Source organism: Rhipicephalus microplus, chromosome 3, assembly GCF_043290135.1.
Source record: "Rhipicephalus microplus isolate Deutch F79 chromosome 3, USDA_Rmic, whole genome shotgun sequence".
Taxonomy (NCBI): domain Eukaryota; kingdom Metazoa; phylum Arthropoda; class Arachnida; order Ixodida; family Ixodidae; genus Rhipicephalus; species Rhipicephalus microplus.
Window position 1 is genome coordinate 78,349,357 of NC_134702.1, and position 22,692 is coordinate 78,372,048.

A 22,692-nucleotide genomic window follows, 5' to 3' on the forward strand; every position below is an offset into this window, starting at 1 on the left:
TTTATTTCCGGCTTTTGAGTTTTCTGCATGGGCTTCCTTTAACACTCGAACGTGGGATAGCAAATCGCATTTCTGTTCTCTTCAAAATCGCCGACTTTTGTTTCATCGATGTTGTCTATTTACATGAAATTGAGCTCACACACTGAGTGAATGAACTTTGCTTAGGGTTAGTACGGCACTTTCCTTCGGACGGCTTGGGAGAATCGGTTCTATAGTTTGTAATGAGCAAATCGCAACCCTTGTGGGTGCCGGTTTATCAATAGTCCGCAGATTATTTTTCTTTCTTGTTTACACTGTCAACACAACAATGGGTCATTACATAAATGTGATGAATGCAGTAAATGAACAATATGTGCACATGAGACTCAATTTCTTGGCAGTAAGTTACTCGGCTGCTGACCCGCAGGTCGCGGGATCGAATCTCGGCTGCGGCGGCTGCATTTTCCATGGATGTGAAAATGCTGTAAACCCGTGTGTTCAGCTTTGGGTGCACATGTTAAAGAACTCCAGGTGGTCAAAATTTTTGGAGCCCTCCACTACGGCGTCTCTCATAATCATATGGTGGTTTTAGGACGTTAAACCTCATATATCATCATCCTCGATTTCTTGACCAAATGCGTAAATAAAATCACTGCAAGTGATGTAGGACAAGTAACGGAGAATATTGTTCGAAAGACTGCATGAAAATTTACATGCAATGGCGCTTATTTTTGTGTTAATTTGCCGGCATATGCACACATTCAATCGCTACGACCTACTCCACACACAGAGCTATCATATCTCATTGGAATGTTCAAGCCATCAAGTGTGGTATACCTCACAACCGATTCCCATTACACGAAGAGCCATAAGATGTTAATTATGACACAAGAGGAAGTCGGTTGATTCCGTCATGACCAACGGCGTAGCTCATCAGAGTGGAAAACTTTCCTCTAATTCTTTATTGCACGAGGAAGTCTGCCGAAAAAACAGAAATGACTAAGCTGTGTTCATTTGTGTGCACCGCTCGTCTTTGGATCAAACTAATGTCGGTAATCGATACAAACACAAAACGATGTTCTCAATGATCGCCGTGCATTAATAGAGACCTCACGAAGTCGGTTATGGGGAGCGGACATGAAGCGGTTGGCTAACGTAGGAGGAAGAATACTGCCTGTATGAGGGCGTTCAAGCCATCTCACTCGACCGCTGCAATGTTGCTCCACGTCGAAAATGGGTGGCGTGCGGCGTCTTAGAGCAAGCCTGTTGCCATGTGACGTCAATTCGAGGAATCAGTCAATTCTGTTGATGAACGCAGTAGTAAACAAAGAAAGAAAGAAAGAAAGAAAGAAGGAAAGGAAGAAAGGAAGAAAGAAAGAAAGAAAGAAAGAAAGAAAGAAAGAAAGAAAGAAAGAAAGAAAGAAAGAAAGAAAGAAAGAAAGAGAAAAGTCTGACTGACTGACTGACTGACTGACTGACTGACTGACTGACTGACTGACTGACTGACTGACTGACTGACTGACTGACTGACTGACTGACTGACTGACTGACTGACTGACTGACTGACTGACTGACTGACTGACTGACTGACTGACTGACTGACTGACTGACTGACTGACTGACTGACTGACTGACTGACTGACTGACTGACTGAATGAATGAATGAATGAATGAATGATGGGGTGTTACGTACCAAAACCTCGGTGTGATGATGAGGCACGCCGTGTAGAGGAGGGCTTCGGAAATCGTGACCCCACCTGGGGTTCGTTAACGTGCACCTGAATCCAATATAGCACTTCGCCTTTATCAAAGAAATGACTGCCGCGGCCGAGGTCGAATCTATGACTTTCAGGTCAACAGCAGAGCTGAGCACCGCGTAGCAACTGTATCACCATGGAGGCACAGAAATGAATAAATAAATGAGTAAGCCGAAAAACAAAAGAAAGAAAGCTGTCTTGTTTCTTGTCCAAGTCGTGTGGGATGCTAGGTATATGAACCAAAAAAAAATGTTTGTGTCACAGTTGTTATTGAAGTATACATCAGGGGTTCGTGTAGCGGAACATACTCCTGGCAAATTGAACGCCAAATTTATGAATGAATAAAGTTGCGATGTAGTTTCCTGATATGCTAAGGAGACATAACCTAAGCGTTTGTTTCCACAATCGCTTTCCTGAATACCCAACAGCAGAACCACTTGCCCACCATCAACTCCTTACGAATTCTGACATTGTTTGCTGTGGCGCCGCTTCGAGGAGCAGTGCAGAGACCGAATCCAAAAAGTGAAGCCTCTGCTCAACGAGCGCTTGCAAACGCTCGCTATGTTCATGCTCTCTAGAAGTAGAAAGAAAGGACAGAAATTTAGGGTGCTACTGCGCAATAAAACGGAAGAAATGACACGGTATATAAAACGGGGTATACGGAGCGCGCCATCCTTCTTCACCTTCGTTTTGAGTAGCGCCACCTATCCTTTAGTTCCGCAGGCTTCGCGGCAGAGCGCTCGCGAGCGGCGTCCGCGCGCGCCGTGCTCGTATCCCAACGTGCACCGTCTTCGTTTTCTCACTTTCGGAGAGTCCGCGCGCTGAGTGGCTGTCAAGGGTGCGCTCGCCCCCTCGCCAGCGTCCGTCACTGTGGTGGGCAACTTTAGCGCTCTGTAGCGCGCGCTCCGACGTCTGTCCCGTCTCCAACGTTGGTGCGCGTTGCTCAAACATCGACGACGGCGCCTCTTTTCGTCGTGCGACGTCAGTGAGGTAGAAGAAACAAAGTTGAGAGAAACGGCACCGTCGCGACAGCCGCTACCGGGCGGCGTCGCGTCGTCTGCTACGGGACCCCCGGCGTGTCGTCTGCTGCGGCCTGCGACTCACTCCAAAGGGCGACACCGCCGCCGCAGTTGCGTTTGGCTGCCCGAACCGCCGCCTGCGCCTGCCAAGAAAGTCCTCGCGTCATTTTGGTGTGTCGGCGTTGATGAAAGTGGTTACGCGCTTTCGGAAGAGAATTGCCGTCGTTTTCTCTCTTTCTCTCTGTGGTAGTGACGTGGCCCGCGTGTGAGTGTGTGTGTGTACCTCGGCACTTGCAAACCGGTGGTTCTGAACACGTACCGCCAAAGGGCGCCCGTGTTTTTCATCCCGTGAATACTTAGGTACTGGAGCGTACTCGTCCTCTTGTGAGGATGACCTCCTTTGAGGTGGTGTTTGGAAAACATTCGACAAGTATCTCTTTTCCTGTTATGTCAGTGGCGTAGATCGTCGTTAGTCTATACGCTCTGATGACGAATATGATAATCGATCGGTAATCTTGTGGTACTCTGGTTTGTGTGATGAGCTAGTCAACGTTTCCTTCGAGTTCATTGGGACCTGGGACCTCTACGAGAGTGAAGACTTTGGGCAAGTGACCGCTCTACGTACTCTTGTGTGTCCTTGCGACCAGACTCAGTCTACCTACGGGATGGATATTGTATTTACGCTTGCGAATATGCTTTAAGTGGTGCTTCGTTGTCGTCAATGGTGCTGTAATAAGAGTTAAAGGAGAAAAAAAAGGGCGGGAACCGACAACTTGTGCGTCAAGAGACGGCGGAAAAGGCCGGAAACAAGATCGAAAACACGGGGCAGTCTCGGCGTGTCGTTGGCGGTCTGGCACGCCGGTCGAGATGAGAGCCCGGCCGTGCCAGCGTTTCGTGAGACCCGAAGGCCCGGGTCTTGGGCGTCCGCGGGCCGAGAGACATGCGTCTGCGTCGTGCCACTGAGAAGGCCGTAGCGGCCGGAGTCAGAATGTTGAAGCGGGTCCACTCGCACATGAAGGCGCGCAAGCCGGCCTTCCTCGAAGTGGGCGGCTTATCGCAGGTGAGATGTGGACGAGTCTTTCGCACTCACTCACGTATCGCTATGCGCGCGAATGGTGTGCTTATTTGCATGGAGTATTCTGACCTAAAGTTTGTAGATAGGTGCGCGTGAGTGTGTGTGTGTGTGAGAGAGAGAGAGAGACAAAGAAAGAAATGGTGTTTTAATTTTATTTATTTATTATTTATTTATTTCTAAATACTGCGATCCTTCAGTTTGAAAGATCATGGCAGGGGGGGAAAAATGTTCGAGAATGTGTACATACAAAATAATAATTAAAACACAATAAGTCGTACGATGTGAGTATACAAGGCGAAGGTTCAAAAACGCTTATTTCAACAAATTTTTCGAGTAACATAGCACATAATAACGTAACACGTAGAATACGGGTTACAGACTAACACAATAATTACAATAAAACAAATAATACGATGCAATGTGTAGGGATGGTTTAGGCGATGCTGTTTTCAAACAATGGCAGTTACTTGTGTAAAACGACATCATTTGTCAGGCTATTCCGGTTATTAATAGTTCTAGGGAAGAACGAATACTTGTAGAAATTAATCCGTGAAGGTAAAGGAGTTAATCCGTGAAGGTAAAGGAGTAACCAGTCAAGCCGCCGGCAGTCTGCGGTGTTTGTTTCTTCAACTCAATATACGAGAGTGAGAACCATATGAAAGCATGAAATACGTTTTCATTATTCTCGTTGCTCTTAGGCGATACGCCTTCTTGCTTCCTTAGAACAAATACAAACACGCACTCTCCTTACCGGCTGTGGCGCGACGATCCATATTCCTTTGTCACACGATGCAGACGCATTTTGTACAGCGCTACGACGTCAGCCTATAGTGGACAAGTGGAGATAGATGAATAGCTCGCCAGTATTTAAAATAAAAATAAAAATAACTGAACGTTGCAGCTCCACCGAAAGGTTGGCACAACAAAAGAGAAATTTTATTGTTGTGCAATACAACCTGCGATGGCTGCCCCGCCGCGGTGGTCTAGTGGCTAAGGTACTCGGCTGCTGACCCGCAGGGCGCGGGTTCGAATCCCGGCTGCGGCGGCTGCATTTCCGATAGAGGCGGAGATGTTGTAGGCCCGCGTGCTCAGATTTGGGTGCACGTTAGAGAACCCCAGGTGGTCGAAATTTCCGGAGCCCTCCACTACGGCGTCTCTCATAATCGTATGGTGGTTTCGGGACGTTAAACCTCACATATCAATCAACTTGGGCAGAAGCACCAGGCATCGCAGCAGACGAAACGTCAGGTGTTTTTCACTTGATACTGTACTGTAATTTCTATAAATAGATAATGCGTACTCTATAGAGTGAAAAACGAGCATGTTCGTTGTCAAGTGCTGTAAACTTATATTATAACATTTGGATGCCAGATCTTCAACGCAATGGCAGTGCAATGCACATCCTGGTGGTTAAACTTTTCCAGGTTTCACTTATATCTCATGCATGATTAAAAAAACTTTTTGCAATAAAGTTTGCGCAGAAATAATTGAAGCAAGTTTCAATTGAATATACTTTTATATCACTTTGTTGTATACTCGGCAAACAAGCGTTGCGAATCTCAACGCGATCCATCCGAAACAGATCCGAGGCCTGCACTTCCCATCATTCCCATGCGGGCACACGCGCCGCTGAATGAGCCTGCGTAGACACTATAGCGCCAGATTCCCTTCCAGGTGTTATTGTATGGTTCGGCCATTCAGGAAGCAACTCTGGATCTGTATTTTTGATAACACCAGTTATTAGGCTTAAGGGGAGTCTATGGAAAAATACTTATTCATTTGGTTGGTTGTATAATTAGTTTAGGTGAAGATGTCACCAAGTTTTGTGTCACCAGATGGAGACAAGATTTTGTCACCCGCTGCGGTAAAGTGGTTATAGGGCTCAGCTACAGGCTCAAAGCCCGCGACTTTTATCCCAGCCGCAGGGGTCGCTTTTTGATGGAGCCGAAATCATGAAGGCCCGTGTGTGGTCCGATGTCAGTCCACTTCAAAGAAGACCAGAATCTCGAAACTTCTGAAACGCTCCACTGCGGTGTGCTTCGTGTTCACATATTGGTTTTAACACTTGACCTCCTCCCCTGCTCCTCCCATAACTGTGACTGTCATGGGAACATCTGCATTTGAAGCGATCGATACAAAGCCTCAGTATCAGAAAAAGCTGAATACTAAGTGTCATAGTAGAATTAAGCGCCAGAAAAAATTGATGAAGAAAGAACACAGTGCTGTGTTCGTGCGCCATGTTCGTGTAGTTCTTTCTTCATCCCTGTTTTTGTGCTTAATTCCGCAGAATTCTATAGAATTCAATGGTATAGGATATTCTGATACTAAACCAACTCGTCCAACAAGCCACTCTTGTGAAGTTCATACTAAGTGAGCAGAGCAAAACTTCGATACATAACTATATTGTTAGTTGAAAGGGCATGCATGGCTATCGCTAGCAACAAAAAGCGTTAGGTGTGAATATGGTCCAAATACAACTGTTTAACCCACTATTCGTGTAGTATACTCCCGTGCTATTTTTAAGACATGGTGCTGTTACGCTATTACTTCACCTACCCTTCCGTCGAAGAACCTTGAGACGCCAAGGACGGGCGTTGTTGATGTTATCTTCACCGAGAAAATTTAGCGTTAATACGAGCTTAATTATGTAACCGTATAAGCTGTAGATCAATTTTGATAATCGCCGCTCGGTGGGTTCTGCAAACAAGGTCTGCTGGGCTCAAATCTAGTTAGACTAGAGCAGCTTAATTTATCGACCGCTTCGTCGACGTGAAGTGTGTGCACGTGCTAACGAAATGCTGGGCTGTGCCCGCGGGTCTGTTTACTTTTCCTGTTCCTGTTTATTTTTATTTTCTCGCACGCTGTGCGAGCATTCACGCTAATGGATTCCGCGCTTGCTTTTCACTAATATAACTAATATAGTCAAGCGTGTTCTCGGGCGGCACACACTAATGCAACCGACTGACACGTTCGCGTTGCCGTCTGGCGTCGTAAATTAGCGCTATGCGTGTATACGTCGCTTATGTACAAGAAGTGATATTAACCAGATGAGCAGGTACGAGTGCATCTGTGCTGCACTTTCTGTCATCTTTCGGCGTGTTCCTGTTGGTGAAATGGTTTTTCGACGTGGATCTCTTTTTAGCAGTCTTCTTTCCCTCCAATATATAGTCACGGTATTTGCTTTGATTATATTCAGGACAAGGTATATGTATTTCGCCCTTAGGTATGCGAAATTTCAAGTTTGTGTACAGTCTTCCGTCAGTGTAGAAATTCTGGATTTTTGGTGTAGCATTTTTTCACGCTTCTCTATGTGAGGCAAGGAAAACAAGGGCGCAGAAAAAGAGAGACTCTCTCTCTCTCTCTCTCTCCGTGTGTGTGTGTGTGTGTGTGTGTGTGTGTGTGTGTGTGTGTGTGTGTGTGTGTGTGTGTGTGTGTGTGTGTGTGTGTGTGTGTGTGTGTGTGTGTGTGTGTGTGTGTGTGTGTGTGTGTGTATGTGTGTGTGTGTGTGTGTGTGTGTGTGTGTGTGTTTTACGACCTAGATATATGCGGAGTGGTTAATTACATGTTGCATACTACTACATAAACGGGTAGGGGCGGGGTCGCATGTGAAGGTCGAATCAGTAACCATACATTGATATTCACTGGAATGTTTGACAGTAGTAGAAAGTACAAAGTACAAAGAATGGCCGGTTTGAATTTCTCAGCAACAAAAAATAAAGAAAAAGAGAGACGTCTGGTAGTTGAAAGATCAGTCATCGGGTGATGACGTTAAGTTATGCCTAAGATGTTGACATATATTCATAGCAAAAGGAAAAAGAAACGAAGGAGCACTACGTCACACGTGTGAAGCCAAATGAAGCCAACCGTGTCGGCTCAACACGTGATCAAAACGTCAGAGCGTGGCGATACGTTTCAGCACTCTCGGCGGTGGTCCGTTTTTGAACCTCCTGCGTGAACCGGCCGGTGTGAGCCGAACAAACGCGTTCCGGATAAAGGCACGTTCGGCAAGTCTCGTCACTTGCGTGATCTTGATGCAAAAGGTCACGTGTTGGGCCGGCGTACTTTAAAACGGGCTGACTTGCAAAGGGTGGTGGCGTTACGTCATGCTCGTTCTTTTCTTTTTCTCCCTCGCACTTGACGTACTGATAGAAAGTGTTGATATCGACAGTTTCGGCCAAAGTCTCGCCTTCGTCATGATATATATATATATATATATATATATATATATATATATATATATATATATATATATATATATATATATATATATATATATATATATATATATATATTCTTTTTCTGAAGCACACGACATTTTATGATGCTCATTGTAATGCTAACCAGCGCAGATGGCGCTGACCTGTTATTGAAAGGAGCTTTTAAAGCCATGTATGAACTCTTGTCACATTACTCTGACGAAGGCTGGTCCACTGGGCCAGCTGAAAACGTTAAGTAAAGACGCTTCCGTGAAAGTTTCGTCGTCTCTTTCTTGCATACAATACGTCGGGTCCAGCGTGAATGACATTCGAAGAATCATATATATATATATATATATATATATATATATATATATATATATATATATATATATATATATATATATATATATATTGTAACGAGGGTAGTGGGCATGGAGCTCGAGGATAGAAAAAGAAGAAGACTTGCTGTGATCGCAGGCTTGCGTTCAGTTAGCCCTTGCGCTAAATAAAGCTCTCCTTCGCCGAGTTCGCCTGCTTGTTCAACAACCCGTTTCAAGTGGTGGAAGTGCTGGGCACATCTGGTCCTCACCCTGGAACTTCGCAGCCGCACACTCCAACGACCTCCTACAATGACTGATCCGGGGCCATCTCATGCTGCTACTCCAGATCTCACACCTGTGCCTGTCTTCTGCGCTGGCGCTCTCCGGCAGCGCGACCCCCCCATATTTGGTGGCACAGAGGACCAAGATGTGGACAACTGGATTGCCGAGTATGAACTGGTGAGCGCCGTCAATAAGTGGAACGCAGCCGATAAGCTCACAAATGTGAGTTTTTACCTGACCGACGTGGCAAAACTATGGTACAGAAATCATCAAAGTGATTTCAGTACCTGGTCGGAATTGGCGAAAACCCTCGCGGAAGTCTTTGGCCGTCCTGCTGTCCGCCGCCTTCGTGCTGAACAGCGCTTGCGGGGCCGAGTACAGAGAGCAGATGAAACTTTCACGAGCTACATCGAAGATGTGCTATTTCTCGGCAAGCTCGTCGATTCGACTCTGGACGAGGCAGGCAAGATCAAGAACATCATGAAAGGAATCGACGACGGTGCGTTCCAAATGCTGGCTGCGAAGAGTCCCCAGACGGTCGCCGAGGTGATTCAGCTCTGCCAAAGCTATGATGAGCTGCGTAGGCAGCGCGCTTCTACGCGTTGCGCTGCTCAAGACACCGCGGACATCTCATCCCTCGACTATCGCCATGACACCGCCGACCACTCTGCGTTGATACCAGTCATAAAGCAATTCATACGCGAGGAGGTCGCCCGGCAGCTATCTATAATCACAAGAACTACCGAGCCGATGGCACCCTTGTCGCCTTCGCTTCGCCAGGTCATTCGATCGCAAGTTGCCGAAGCATTGCCGCCAGCTCAGGCTCCCCCAACTGTTACTGCACCACTAACCTATGCAGCCGCAGTTGCTCAACCACGTGCACCAGCGTCTCCGGCCACCTACGAAGCTACTCGCCACGTTTATTCGTCGACGCCACCTTCCCGCTCGCTGACCGTCCCGTCTCCGGCTGTATATGAAACAGGTCAGAACGTTTATATGACGCCGCCGCCTGCACGACCATTTACGGTACCTTATTCAGCGAACAGTGCCCCTATCGTCAGCCAATGGCGCACTCCAGATAATCGGCCGATATGTTTTTCATGTGGCATCCCAGGCCACGTAGCTCGTCACTGCCGTCGTCGCAGCTTCCCTTCTCACGACAATGCAGGGACCTCACATTACATGCCCACCATGCCCACTCAGCCGCGATATCCCGTTCCTACCAATCCACCTCTAGACGTACGTCCCGGTCGCCGACCATCCGGCGCAAGCCGTTCACCTTCTCCTCGTCGTCGATCTATTTCTCCGATGTTACGTCGCAACAGCCCACCGCGAGGGGAAAACTGACGGGCGCAGTTCCGGAGGCAAGAACTGCGTTGGCAGCGAAAATTTCAAGACCTAACTGCTGTCCCCCGAACGAAATCGAACTCTATATTGATGGCATTAAGGTGCACGGACTTGTTGACACTGGAGCTGCCGTATCTGTAATTAGCGAGAAACTGTGCCGAAACTTAAAGAAAGTGACCACACAACTTACCGACCTATCTTTGCAGACAGCTACGTCCCATCATATTCAGCCTTCAGCTTTGTGCACCGCACGAGTCGTCATTCAAGGTGCGATGTACGTCGTCACATTTGTAGTTTTATTCCGTTCTTCGCATGACGTTATCCTTGGGTGGGACTTTCTTTCGTCAAATTCTGCTTTGGTCGACTGTGCTCGTTCTGAACTCGCGTTGTCTGTGCCGTGCTATGACCCCGACGATGGTGCTTCGTGTAGAGTGTTTGCTGCTTCTGACGTTGACATTGCGCCTTTCTCAGCTGCTGTTGTCTCGGTGTCGTGTGCCTCCCCTCCGAAATCACCTGTGTTGTTTATGCCATCGGTCCCATCTGCGTGCCGTCGAAATATCATGCTTCCGTTTGCCGTCGTCATTTTTCGCAATGGTCACGCTGCCATTTATGTTTGCAATCCGTCGCACAGCCCGTCATCCCTACTACGTGGAGAATGCCTGGGAAGCTACGAACTTTACGAGTGCATTCTTCCGGCTACTATACCCGATTCTGCGGTTTCGCTCCCAATTGGTGCTGTCACTCCTACCAACGCGCCTAATGATGCTCTGGACGTATTCTCGGATGCCATCGACTCTGAGCTCGCACCAACTCAGCGCGAAGAGATTATAAATCTTCTTCTCCGCTTTCGTTCTTCATTCGATCGTGACCAGTCAGGCTTAAGCCGAACCTCTGCGGTCGTTCACCGTATTGACACCGGTCAACAAGCCCCGCTAAGGCAGCGTCCGTACCGTGTGTCATCTGCTGAACGCCGTGTCATCGACGAACAAGTAGACGACATGTTGAAACGTGGCATCATCGAGCCCTCCAACAGTCCCTGGGCTTCACCGGTTGTTCTCGTCAGGAAAAAAGACGGATCCATCCGCTTCTGCGTTGACTACCGCCGACTCAACAAGATAACGCGCAAAGACGTATACCCTCTGCCGCGCATCGATGATGCTTTGGACTGCCTACAAGGAGCAGAGTTCTTTTCTTCATTAGATTTACGCTCTGGCTACTGGCAGGTGCCCATGGCAGAGGGTGACCGCCCGAAGACAGCCTTTGTAACACCGGATGGACTATATGAATTCACCGTTATGCCCTTTGGCCTCTGCAATGCGCCTGCCACTTTCGAAAGGATGATGGATACCGTCTTGCGAGGTCTGAAATGGAAAACGTGCCTCTGTTATTTGGATGACATTGTGGTATTTTCAAGCGACTTTGCGACCCACCTCAGCCGCCTCGAGCAAGTTCTTACGTGCCTTTCCGCGGCGCGACTTCAACTTAACTTGAAGAAATGCCACTTCGGCGCTCGCAAGCTTGTAATTCTTGGCCATGTGGTTTCTAAGGACGGCATTCTCCCGGACCCTACGAAACTTAATGCAGTCGCGGCGTTCCCAAAGCCAACCACCATCAAAGAGCTTCGAAGCTTCATCGGCCTATGTTCTTACTTCCGGCGCTATGTCCGCAATTTCGCCTCCATTATCGCCCCCTTGACCAATCTTCTTGCCGGAAGTTCTGATTTGTCAGCGTGGTCGCAGGCGTGTGATGATGCATTTCAGGAACTCCGACGGCTCCTCACCACGCCTCCCATACTCCGACATTTCGATCCGTCTGCTCCAACGGAGCTTCATACGGACGCTAGTGGTGTCGGGCTAGGGGCCATACTGGCCCAACGCAAGGAGGGCTTTGACGAGTACGTCGTTGCCTATGCCAGCCGCACCCTCAGTAAAGCCGAGAAGAATTACAGTGTAACTGAAAAGGAGTGCCTCGCCATTATTTGGGCAATCGGAAAATTTCGGCCTTATTTATATGGACGTCCGTTTGATATTGTAACAGACCACCATGCGCTTTGCTGGTTATCTTCACTAAAAGATCCTAATGGTCGGCTCGCTCGTTGGGCATTGCGGTTACAGGAGTTCGATATCCGTGTTATCTACCGTTCTGGCCGGAAGCATTCCGACGCCGATGCCCTGTCACGTTCGCCATTGGCTTCAGAGCCTGTCGGCTCGCCTATCTCCACTAGTGCTGCCTTGGCCATCAGCATCTCGGACATGCCTTCCGAGCAACGCAAAGATGCTTGGATTTCATCTCTTTTGGACTTTCTCTCAAACCGGACGCCCGCTCCAGTTTCCAGGACGCTTCGCCGTCAAGCAGGACACTTCGCTATTCGGGATAACCTGCTTTACCGCCGAAACTACAGCTCGATCGGCCGTAAGTGGTTGCTCGTGATCCCCCGACATCTGCGCTCTGACATCTGTGCCACGTTCCACGATGATCCGCAATGTGGCCACGCTGGTGTGTTAAAAACATACACCCGCTTGCAGCTGCGGTACTACTGGCGCGGTATGTACCGTTTCGTTCGCCGTTACGTAAGGTCTTGCCTTACGTGCCAGCGACGCAAAATGCCCACTCAACATGCCACAGGTCCCTTGCAGCCGTTGCCATGTCCAGCACGAGCTTTCGATCGTGTCGGAATCGACCTTTACGGTCCGCTTCCCTATACTTCGAGTAGCAACCGCTGGGTCATTGTCGCTATCGACCACCTAACGCGGTACGCTGAAACAGCTGCGTTACCTTCTGCTACCGCAAAAGACGTTGCGTGTTTTATACTGCAAAACCTGGTTTTAAGGCATGGAGCACCTCGGGAGTTACTAAGCGACCGTGGCCGCGTTTTTCTCTCCGATGCCATCAAAGCGTTGTTGAGCGAGTGTCGCATCATACACCGCACTACCACAGCCTATCACCCGCAAACTAATGGGATGACAGAGCGTTTTAATCGTACACTTGGGGATATGCTGGCCAAGTACGCTTCATCCGACCAGTCAAATTGGGATAGCATACTCCCTTTTGTGACATATGCTTACAACACTGCAACGCAAAGCACCACTGGATTTTCGCCTTTCTTCCTTCTTTATGGACGCGAGCCATCATCAACAATGGATACCATTCTTCCTTATCGACCGGACCCTTCAGAGATTACTACTGTTTCTCGAGCAGCAGCACACGCTGAAGAATGTCGGAAGCTTGCTCGTGCGTTCACGTCACATGACCAGACGCGCCAAAAACATCACCACGACGCGTCAACCACGCATATGAGCTTTGCTCCGAACTCACTGGTGTGGCTATGGATTCCTTCTACTACTCCAGGACTCTCCCACAAGCTTTCGTCCAGGTACCATGGCCCTTATCGAGTTGTGTGCCAAACATCCCCTGTCAACTACCTTGTCGAGCCACTGGATGCATCTCCGGACAAGCGCCGTCGGGGAAAAGAAATCGTACACATCTCTCGGCTCAAGCCATACCATGACCCTTCTGTCTACACCTGTCCTTAGGTCGCCAGGATGGCTCCCTCATCGGCCGGGGGTGATTGTAACGAGGGTAGTGGGCATGGAGCTCGAGGATAGAAAAAGAAGAAGACTTGCTGTGATCGCAGGCTTGCGTTCAGTTAGCCCTTGCGCTAAATAAAGCTCTCCTTCGCCGAGTTCGCCTGCTTGTTCAACAACCCGTTTCAATATATATATATATATATATATATATATATATATATATATATATATATATATATATATATATATATATATATATATATATATATATATACTCCGCGTGTATTATATATATATATATATATATATATATATATATATATATATATATATATATATATATATATATATATATATATATATATATATATATATATAATACACGCCTACAAAAGGTGGCACCAGTGGTTCCCGCTGCTCGGTATGATTTGCAAGCGGTGGGGCCCTCAAAGGCTCGCAGGCCGGCATGCATTCAGCTTTGACGGCGTCCCCCGTGCCGTCTTTTGTTGTCTCCGTATGTTTGTTCATTTTCTTAGCGCCTTAGGTCCGGGCCAGCCTACCTGTTGGCTTCATGCATGCTTCCATCATCTGACCGCTTTCTATTCTCTTCGATTCCTCACGCTGCAGCGCCGTTTGCCTTCCTATTTAGACGTACGACTCACGAGTCTCTATGTTAGTCGGGTGCTGAATAAGGTGTCACGAGAAGGACTGAAAAAGAAAAGAAAGAATGAAAGAGAGACAATCGTTGAGAGAGCGAAGAGAGGATAGGAAAGGGAGACTGTCGTGGCCCGTCGGTGACGGCTGGCATCAATTGAACCGGCGGTGAAAGAAAATGGACGTCAGAGCGCGATTGTGTCGCGGGAATTCATCATGTCGCCTCTATAGGTTCTAATATACACGACGGCCGTGACGGCTGGCGTGCGTCGTTTGTAGGTGACACGCTTAGTGCTCGCGCACGTCCTTCCTGTGTGAATGCACGCATCGTATTACAGAGTTCTTAGAAACGTTTGCCACCTGAAAAACTTCGAATATTCATACACTGAAACGGCACTGTGTAGAACCCCTTTTACGTTCCTTTTTTTAATCACCCTAACGTTAGCTCCCTCGTTTCGAAACCTCCTTTGACCTATACCTGTACTGTGTGTGATCTGCACTGTGCAGTCACCCGTCGAAAACGAGTTAGGCGGGTGAGTTGGCCTGCAAGTTGTGTATGTGTCTCCACGTGTTTGGTGTATTCGAGGGATTGCTTTCTTCTGTGTCTTGCAGTTGAGTTCTCTTAAGTTTTACCAGATAAAAATGAACCGTGTGTGTTAGGAACATCCTGCGACATTTCTGACTCAGTTGCTTAGACCGATTAGAGCACTCCGCTCTAGTTTGAAGATGAAGGGAGCGAGAAACAGGGCACGCCTTCCTGTGGAACACGTATTGCATGGCACAGTAGTATGCGGACACCTCTAAGTACTATACAAGTTGGTAGTTAGTGTTTAATTTGTTTACCAAGAACAGGCGTACTTCAACTGCGTGGTTACTGTTCTTGTAATGTACATGCACCATTCAGTACTCGTACGTAATTCGGGCCCCCATGAAAACAATTATACAATCTTTTTTTTTCCTTCCCATGTGCATACGGAGGCACCTCGAAAGTGTGTACACTCAGTATACAGGTTTTTGGCGTTGTTGGTTTATGATAGCAGAAAACGCAATGGCGCAATGCTACAGGCGAGGAAGCAAGATGTACCGGAAAGAATAAAATGGCGTCGCTATAAATATTTTGCGTCCAGTCAAATGAATCCAGATACTCTGCCGCAAAAAGCACACGTCTAGCTCGTATAGTATCCGTGAGTGTCATAACGCGCATACGCAAACAACCGGCAAAGTCTGAACCCGTAAGCTGCGTCCCTCGGTGTTGCCAGCAAACCGAACTTGCCCTTGACCTGTTTGTGACAAAAATGATCATCTGGGTCGTATTCGCCACTGTTTTCATATTTTTTTCTTCTTTTCTTTCCCTCCCACTTCGGACGTCGGTTTCACGAGAACCTATACGAAAACGTAGGGTCACTTGGGTTAGCGTAACCACAGTCGTAAACTATAGGGTAACTCAAACGCTGACGTCAGGGATGGGATGTCAGGGCGCGCTGACGTCAGGGCGCGTGTTCCGCTGGTTATTTACAACGCACTCTTTAAGTCACAGCGCCAGTTGCTAAGACTCTCTGCAGGGATGGGCGGATCTCTCTATTCTCCCTATAGCCCTACGACGTTTCCGGTCGGCAATCGTCCGCTGACGAACGCAGCTAACGTGCTTTACCTCTCGGTACTTGTTAATCTCTCGCTTTCTCTTTCTTTCCCTTTCCCCCTTTCCTCTCTCTCTCTCTCTCTCTTTTTGAACACGTACACGGACTCAACGACCACGAGAAAACTGATTTTTAAGATTTATTCTAGGTGCGAACGTGTTGGCCCTTGTAGAACGAGCTGCCCGCCTATGCTTTCTCCTAGCACGTGTAAGCAGTGTTACCGACGCGTTTGTTTTTATTTGTTCGTGTCGGCCTTCGAAAGGGTGTTAGAAAAACAAACTCACGAAGGCGGGGGGCCGTCGCGTGACAGGTTGCTGCTTGGGCAGGCCACGTGCGTCGGCCTTGCCCCGCCGCGGTGGTCTAGGGGCTAAGGTACTCGGCTGCTGACCCGCAGGGCGCGGGATCGAATCCCGGCTGCGGCGGCTGCATTTCCGATGGAGGCGGAAATGTTGTAGGCCCGTGTGCTCAGATTTGGGTGCACGTTAAGGAACCCCAGGTGGTCGAAATTTCCGGAGCCCTCCACTACGGCGTCTCTCATAATCATATGGTGGTTTCGGGACGTTACACCCCACATATCAATCATTCAATCGTCAACCTTGCATGAACCGTGCGGTAAAAGTCGAGGAAGGATTGCCGGTGGCGCTTCTCGTCTCTGAAGACATCGTAACACATAAAAACTAGAACATTTCTTTCTTTCTTTCTTTCTTTCTTTCTTTCTTTCTTTCTTTCTTTCTTTCTTTCTATCTTTCTTTCTGTCCGTCTTTGTTTCTTTCTTTCTTTTCTTCTTTCTTTTCTTTCTTTTCTTTCTTTCTTGCTTGTTTGCTTGCTACAGAGAGCCGCTAAGTGATTTGAGTAACTACTAGTATGAATGAAGTTAAGTGTCACGTCACACATAAGTCAACGGCATTTTGAAGCTTTGTTTCTACCTCACGGCTGTTATTCCGCATGTACGTACTACGCGTTGCCTGTCTCAGCCACGACCGTAGAAAACTCGGAATTGTTCTTACTATACGGTGTTAGAACATTATAGGAACATTCTGAAGCTCCTGTGACACTTTCTGTAGGTTATTGGTTCTTCGTGTTTGTTGCTCTCTAAACAGGCTGCCCAAGTTGACTCTAATCTCTGGTGCTAATGAAAGCTTGAAAACACTGGCGTCAAGATATTCAAAACTTGCAGCACGATCGGAGCTCATGGGTTAGTCATTCCGTTGAGAAGTGTCTCTCTTTCTGGCTCCTTCTCTCTCTGTGTGTGAGCAGCCAATTCACTGTGCGGTAGCCATTGTCTGCCATTGTCTAGTCATTGTCTCCTGTCTGTTGCTAGCAGTCATTCGGCCGCTGTTCTCTCCCCGGCGCTGATGCATTCTTTAACGTTCGGGAAACCTAAATTAGAGCATCACCCTGTCAATCTATGCGTACTACTTGTCGATTGTACACGCAGCGTGGAAACAACCTAGGTGTGCAAAGTAAGCGAAGCCATGTCCCCCCTTCCCCCCACCCACCTTTTAAAACGGGAGGCCGAAAATAGCACCTTTTCCTATCTTTTCGAAACCGCCATACATAAAGACAGAAAGACAAAAAGCTCGTTATTTTCTGCATCCGATCAAGCGTCGTCATCGTTATATTCTGCGCGGCTTCGAAAAGACGTGCAAAGGATGGACTCGTGCAAATCGTGTCGCAAGGAGTGACCGTCCGGTGTTGCGAGATCCGTGCCAACGCCGAGCGCGAACTGCTTTTCAAGGCGGTCGCGTCACTTTTTAACACTCGGTCTCGTTCAGCTGACTGCAGACGCAACGTATGTTCGTTGCTTTCCCAGACGTTGCGTTTCCTCTCGACGGGCGTTTCGCGCCGACACGGGCTCGCCTCCAACGCGCGCTTTTGTTGTCTTTTCAAGCCACGCGTCCGTCCCTCCGAAGAGTGCAAGCACGGGAGAGTTTGCGGCACCGACGCACAGAATCCCTGGCATCGGCGCAACACTCGTTTTGCGAGAATTCGATGACCTCTCCGCTCGTCAATTGCGTTTGCCTTGTTTCTCCGGCCTCACCATTTGTTTCTTTTTTTTTTGTGTGTGTGTGTGTGTGTGTGTGTGTGTGTGTGTGTGTGTGTGTGTGTGTGTGTGTGTGTGTGTGTGTGTGTGTGTGTGTGTGTGTGTGTGTGTGTGTGTGTGTGTGTGTGTGTGTGTGTGTGTGTGTGTGTGTGTGTGTGTGTGTGTGTGTGTGTGTGTGTGTGTGTGTGTGTGTAAGCTCCACGGCCCCGCTCTCTTTGTCCTTTCATCCGTCGTAGCGTTATAGAAGCGCCTGCTGACGCGTGTGTGTGGTTTGCTGTGTTATCGGCAACGGGAATGGTTTGTTTCAGTTATAGTCTGTATATATAGTGAAAGCGTTGCCCATGTTGTTCTGCCACTCGTTATGCAGCGACATGTCCATTTGGCTGTGTTCAGACGTGCACTGGACACCTACTTCGAAGTACAAGTTGCTGCTTGCAACATTATAGTGATGAAGTGGCGAGGAAAAAAAGCAAAAATAAGACAAGCTCCTTCCGGCTTTCGCGCTCCGAAAAAAGCTCAAAAAGAATGGTCAGCATACCTGAACACTCAGAGAACGAACCACGGTATAATTAACGTGGGGTGCCCGCTTCGCAGCGAGTAGGTTTTTATACGCGACATCAGCCACCATGAATTATGTATTACGCTGCATACACTTTGCTTGCCAGAGGCTGCCCCTTCTGAGATACGTACACGCGCGCGCTCGTGTTCACACAATGTCTTTTTATTTGTGTCTTTACGCACACACAATTTCTTTACCTTATGGTTGCGTACAACCATTCGCCAGGAAATTGCAATGTTTTTCACACTATTATTAACCGAAACAACCGACCAATCACAAACGCCCCCCCCCCCCTCACCCCCCCCCCCCCGCGCTTACGGAGAATTTTTGTATCTTTCCCGTCGTATACGACCGGATATTCTTCCCTTTTAGCTCGGGTGCTGACGTGTCAGAGCCCCACTTTCAAATCGTCGCTAAACCAAAGTGACATCTTCTCCCGAGCTTCGTTCCCCGCCGTCCACCCTAGCTCATCGGGCCTGGCCGGCTGGGGGCACCGGAGAATGTCGCAAGCGCGCTGCCCCTTTCGACACGCGTGCTGCGCAGTGAAGCGACTGGGCTGTCTGCCTCTCTTCGCTCGCCAAAGCGATTTGTCTCGGCGCGCTCGCCCACCGAGCTACACTGGCATGCTGCTCGAGGTGCGGAACACGGCACGACCGGCCGACGTCACTACTTGGCAGCAACCGTGCCGCCTTGAAGGGCGCGCTGTGCGGCGGCGCATGACATTGAACACTGTTGCGGGATTCGAAGCACGACGGCTCTGCGACAGTTCGCGGCCGCTTGGTCGCGATACGCACCGGGGTCTAAACTTCAAGGCTTTAAACGTCCCTTCACTCTAGGCGCGTTTATTTTGCGTAGCCGCCTCCTCACCCGGGGAAGTCGTGAAATGTCTGGAGAGCGAAGGAAGTTCTGAGATGTTGTACAACTTTTCTATGCAGGAGAGGGGGAGCACCTTCTTTCTGGTCCCTGTCTGGCTAATACCATCTGCTTGAACAAGTGCGCAGCTAGGTACACTCGTAAATCGTCTTCACAGTCTTCTGCCACGCCTCGTTTTCTTGACGTGACATCGCGCCGGAAATGAGCGTTCGCATACAATACATAGTCAAGCAAACACCGTGGTAGATAAGCTAAATGTCGGCAGGCTCTGTGACAATTCAATAACAATGAAGCAAATGGAAGAGCTAAAACATACAAAGTGCAACACGCTATGTAAATGTCAGCGCATGGTGCCTTGGCTGGCTTTCTATTTCTCTCTCACGCATATGTGCTGTCGACATTGCGCAGTCTTACAACTCGGATGACAGAATATGCCTCTATCATTCTGTGTACGATGCGTCGGCTACCGTACAGCAACCATCAGAGACTTCTACGCATAGTATGTGCTTACTTTCGGCCACGGGTTATTAACGCCCACGGGTTATTAATTCACGTCCCACAATGGCTACCCAGCGACATAGCGGCGTCTCTCAGACGGGTGCGTAAAACCCCGCGGGTCGTAGGAGGCTATACTTTCGTAGCACGCCCATCACCTCAAGCGTCGGCGTTCCGGCGGTGTATACATGTAGCCGATAGATGGCGTCACATGAGGAGGGGCAGCTTCTCCACCGCGCTCGGCCGAGCGTGGCGTCCCATCAGCCTCGGCGTTGTTCGGGTGCGTGGCCCAGGGAACGTAGAGACGTCGAGTCACTGGCCCGGCCCGCCGGCGGTGGCGTCACGCAGTTCTTGAACTCGAGCCAGAACTCCGCGAATCAATGCCGACCCTCAGACAAATAGGGAAAGCTCGGTGGCGACGGGCGAATTGCGTCTTCGGGGAAGGGGATCAACCCGTACCCGTTTTTTTGTCTGGCCGCGTCCGTAATTGGGAGAGAGACGTGGTACGGTGCAGGGAAAGAGAAAGACGGCGCAAAAGCGCGACAACGGCGAGTCAAAAGAGGCACCAGCCACTCATCACGAGCCGAGTAAGAAATAATCTACGGAGGCCGCTGTCGCTCTCTTGCACTATATATACAGTGCAAAAGATTGATTGATTGATTGATTTGTGGGGTTCAGCGTCCCAAAACCACCATTTGATTATGAGAGACGCCGTAGTGGAGGGCTCCGGAAATTTCGACCACCTGGGGTTCTTTAACGTGCACCCAAATCTGAGTACACGGGCCTACAACATTTCCGCCTCCATCGGAAATGCAGCCGCCGCAGCCGGGAATCGAACCCGCGACCTGCGGCTAAATGCCACTTTTATTTCCGCTTTGTGGCTATTGAAGGAATGGTAATTGCTGGTTATGCGACCGTTTGTGTGGATGGCACAGAATGGAAAGCGTTGTTATGATATGAGGTCGACAGCCTGTTAACGCGTGTATCTTCAAGTGCGCCTTCGTGTGTTCGCCTTTAATGTCGTATTTATTCTATCTTCACTATTTTATTTCAATTTGCCAGCTTAGAGTGACAACGGGATTCACGTTCTGTCAACCTACCCACATTTTTCTGCTGCGCTCTATCTTTATTTTTCTCCAATTTATTCACGTAGGTTTCGGGATTTCTGTATACTTCGGTCATACAAGATCTGAGTGCGTGCGCGTGTGTGAAGAGTTAGCAGGCTTCGGGCAGTTTCCCCCGTAACGTTCACTTAAGTGACCACTTGCTTTGTTCTAATCTTAGTTAATATTATAGCAGGCAATCGTCCACCCTTCCGCTTTTCCTATAACACCTGAATATCATAAGTGAATCTGCAACGCTGAATGTGCAATTGACGCAGCTTCTGCTTTCGGAAGTGCGCTCCCATTTCTAGTGTTTACGATGTTTCCTGGTGTCTGAAAACTTGACATCGCTACATAGGTCGCCAGACAACGTGAAACACTTGTGCGAACGTTTTCCCGAGCTATACAGCTGCGACTTGCCTAACGTCCATCGCGCTGAGAGTCGCCCGCCTGGCGAGGCTACCATAGGTAGCAGCAGTGAGAGTTCCCTAAATGCCCATACCAAGATTTTTTTCTTTAATATTAGGAGGCGTTGTTTCTGAGAAGTAAAGCTGACGCTGCTAAATCGATAGCCTCTGCAGTATGCGGTGGCCTACGAGACGGGTGCGGCTAGTATCTGGTGGTATTGCTGTATGTCGCAAACGAATATTCTGCTGAAAGTCCCCCCACCTTTTTTTTTTAATGTAGTTGGCAATTACCCTTTCTGTAGCAAATATCAGAACGTCGTGAAACGTAGTTATCGAAAATTGTCGTTTGCTAATGAATGTCGTGAGCTTGCGCACTATACTGTACAAAGGGTGAAACTAGAAAGCTTGTGCCCTCTCGCAAGAACTATTTCTAACTGGTTTGCCGTCTTTCCTTATAACTTGTTCAAGTGTACAGTTGAAGCTAATGCTGACCTGTTCTTGGTATTTTTCATGGTGTAGAACTCTGTCTGTCTGTCTGTGTGTGTGTGTGTGTGTGTGTGTGTGTGTGTGTGTATGTGTGTGTGTGTGTGTGTGTGTGTGTGTGTGTGTGTGTGTGTGTGTGTGTGTGTGTGTGTGTGTGTGTGTGTGTGTGTGTGTGTGTGTGTGTGTGTGTGTGTGTGTGTGTGTGTGTGTGTGTGTGTGCGTGCGTGCGTGCGTGCGTGCGTGCGTGTGTCAGTAACCGCTGATACAAGTTTAACTGCGCGCGAAGTCGAATGACAAGCGGTATACCTTCATAGACGGTGTACAGACGGCTTGTCTGCACGACAGTGTCGCTTCGTATGCTCGGCTTACGCCATCGCTTCGCGTCCGCATAATTGTGTCGCGCGACGTCCACCCGCGCGTGACGTCACACTCCTGCATCTTCACCGCTCTCGCGACGTTTCGTCGATGGCAGCACTGCGCAACGCTCGCGGGAGTCACGTTTTACGTTGAATGCAAGTTTCGAAGATCATCGACATGCGTAACGTGAGATCAGAGAAACTTGCCCAGGACTGTTACATAACCTTCTGCATGAGTGTTTTCCGGCGAAGTGAAGTGAAATGAACTTTATTTGGTCCTGGAGAACTGGTCAGACACCCCCCTAAGAGGTGTCCGCCGCAGTTGCTAGCTGCGTCCACGCCGGGACTGGAAGACCGTTGCCCTCCGCCCGTTCGCAGGCCTCCTGGACTGCCGAGTATTGGACTTAGAGCTCGGGGCTTTTAAGAGCCCTGTGTTTCCCAAGTTCAGTTTGGCGTGAGCTATATTCGTCGAACCAGACTCGCAATCTTGTTCCATATCGTGATTCCTAAAAGCCACCACCCCCGACTAAACGTCTTCGCTGTCTCTTCTAATAGTCCCTAGGACACACAATTGTG

General features: G+C 48.7%; 1 protein-coding gene across 6 annotated transcripts in view; it reads left to right on the forward strand.

The window, feature by feature from the left end:
• LOC119182883 (pleckstrin homology domain-containing family G member 5) overlaps positions 1-22,692 on the forward strand; it is a 759,199-nt gene that overhangs the window by 479,808 nt on the left and 256,699 nt on the right. The window contains exon 1 of one of the 6 annotated variants that reach the window (XM_075889874.1): positions 2,430-3,815. The exons of the other annotated variants lie outside the window; for them this stretch is intronic. Within the exon in view, the coding sequence (XP_075745989.1) occupies positions 3,696-3,815 (120 nt within the window). The 5' untranslated portion in view covers positions 2,430-3,695. Of the gene's footprint in view, positions 1-2,429; positions 3,816-22,692 lie in introns of those variants that run through there. 6 annotated transcript variants of the gene reach the window in all.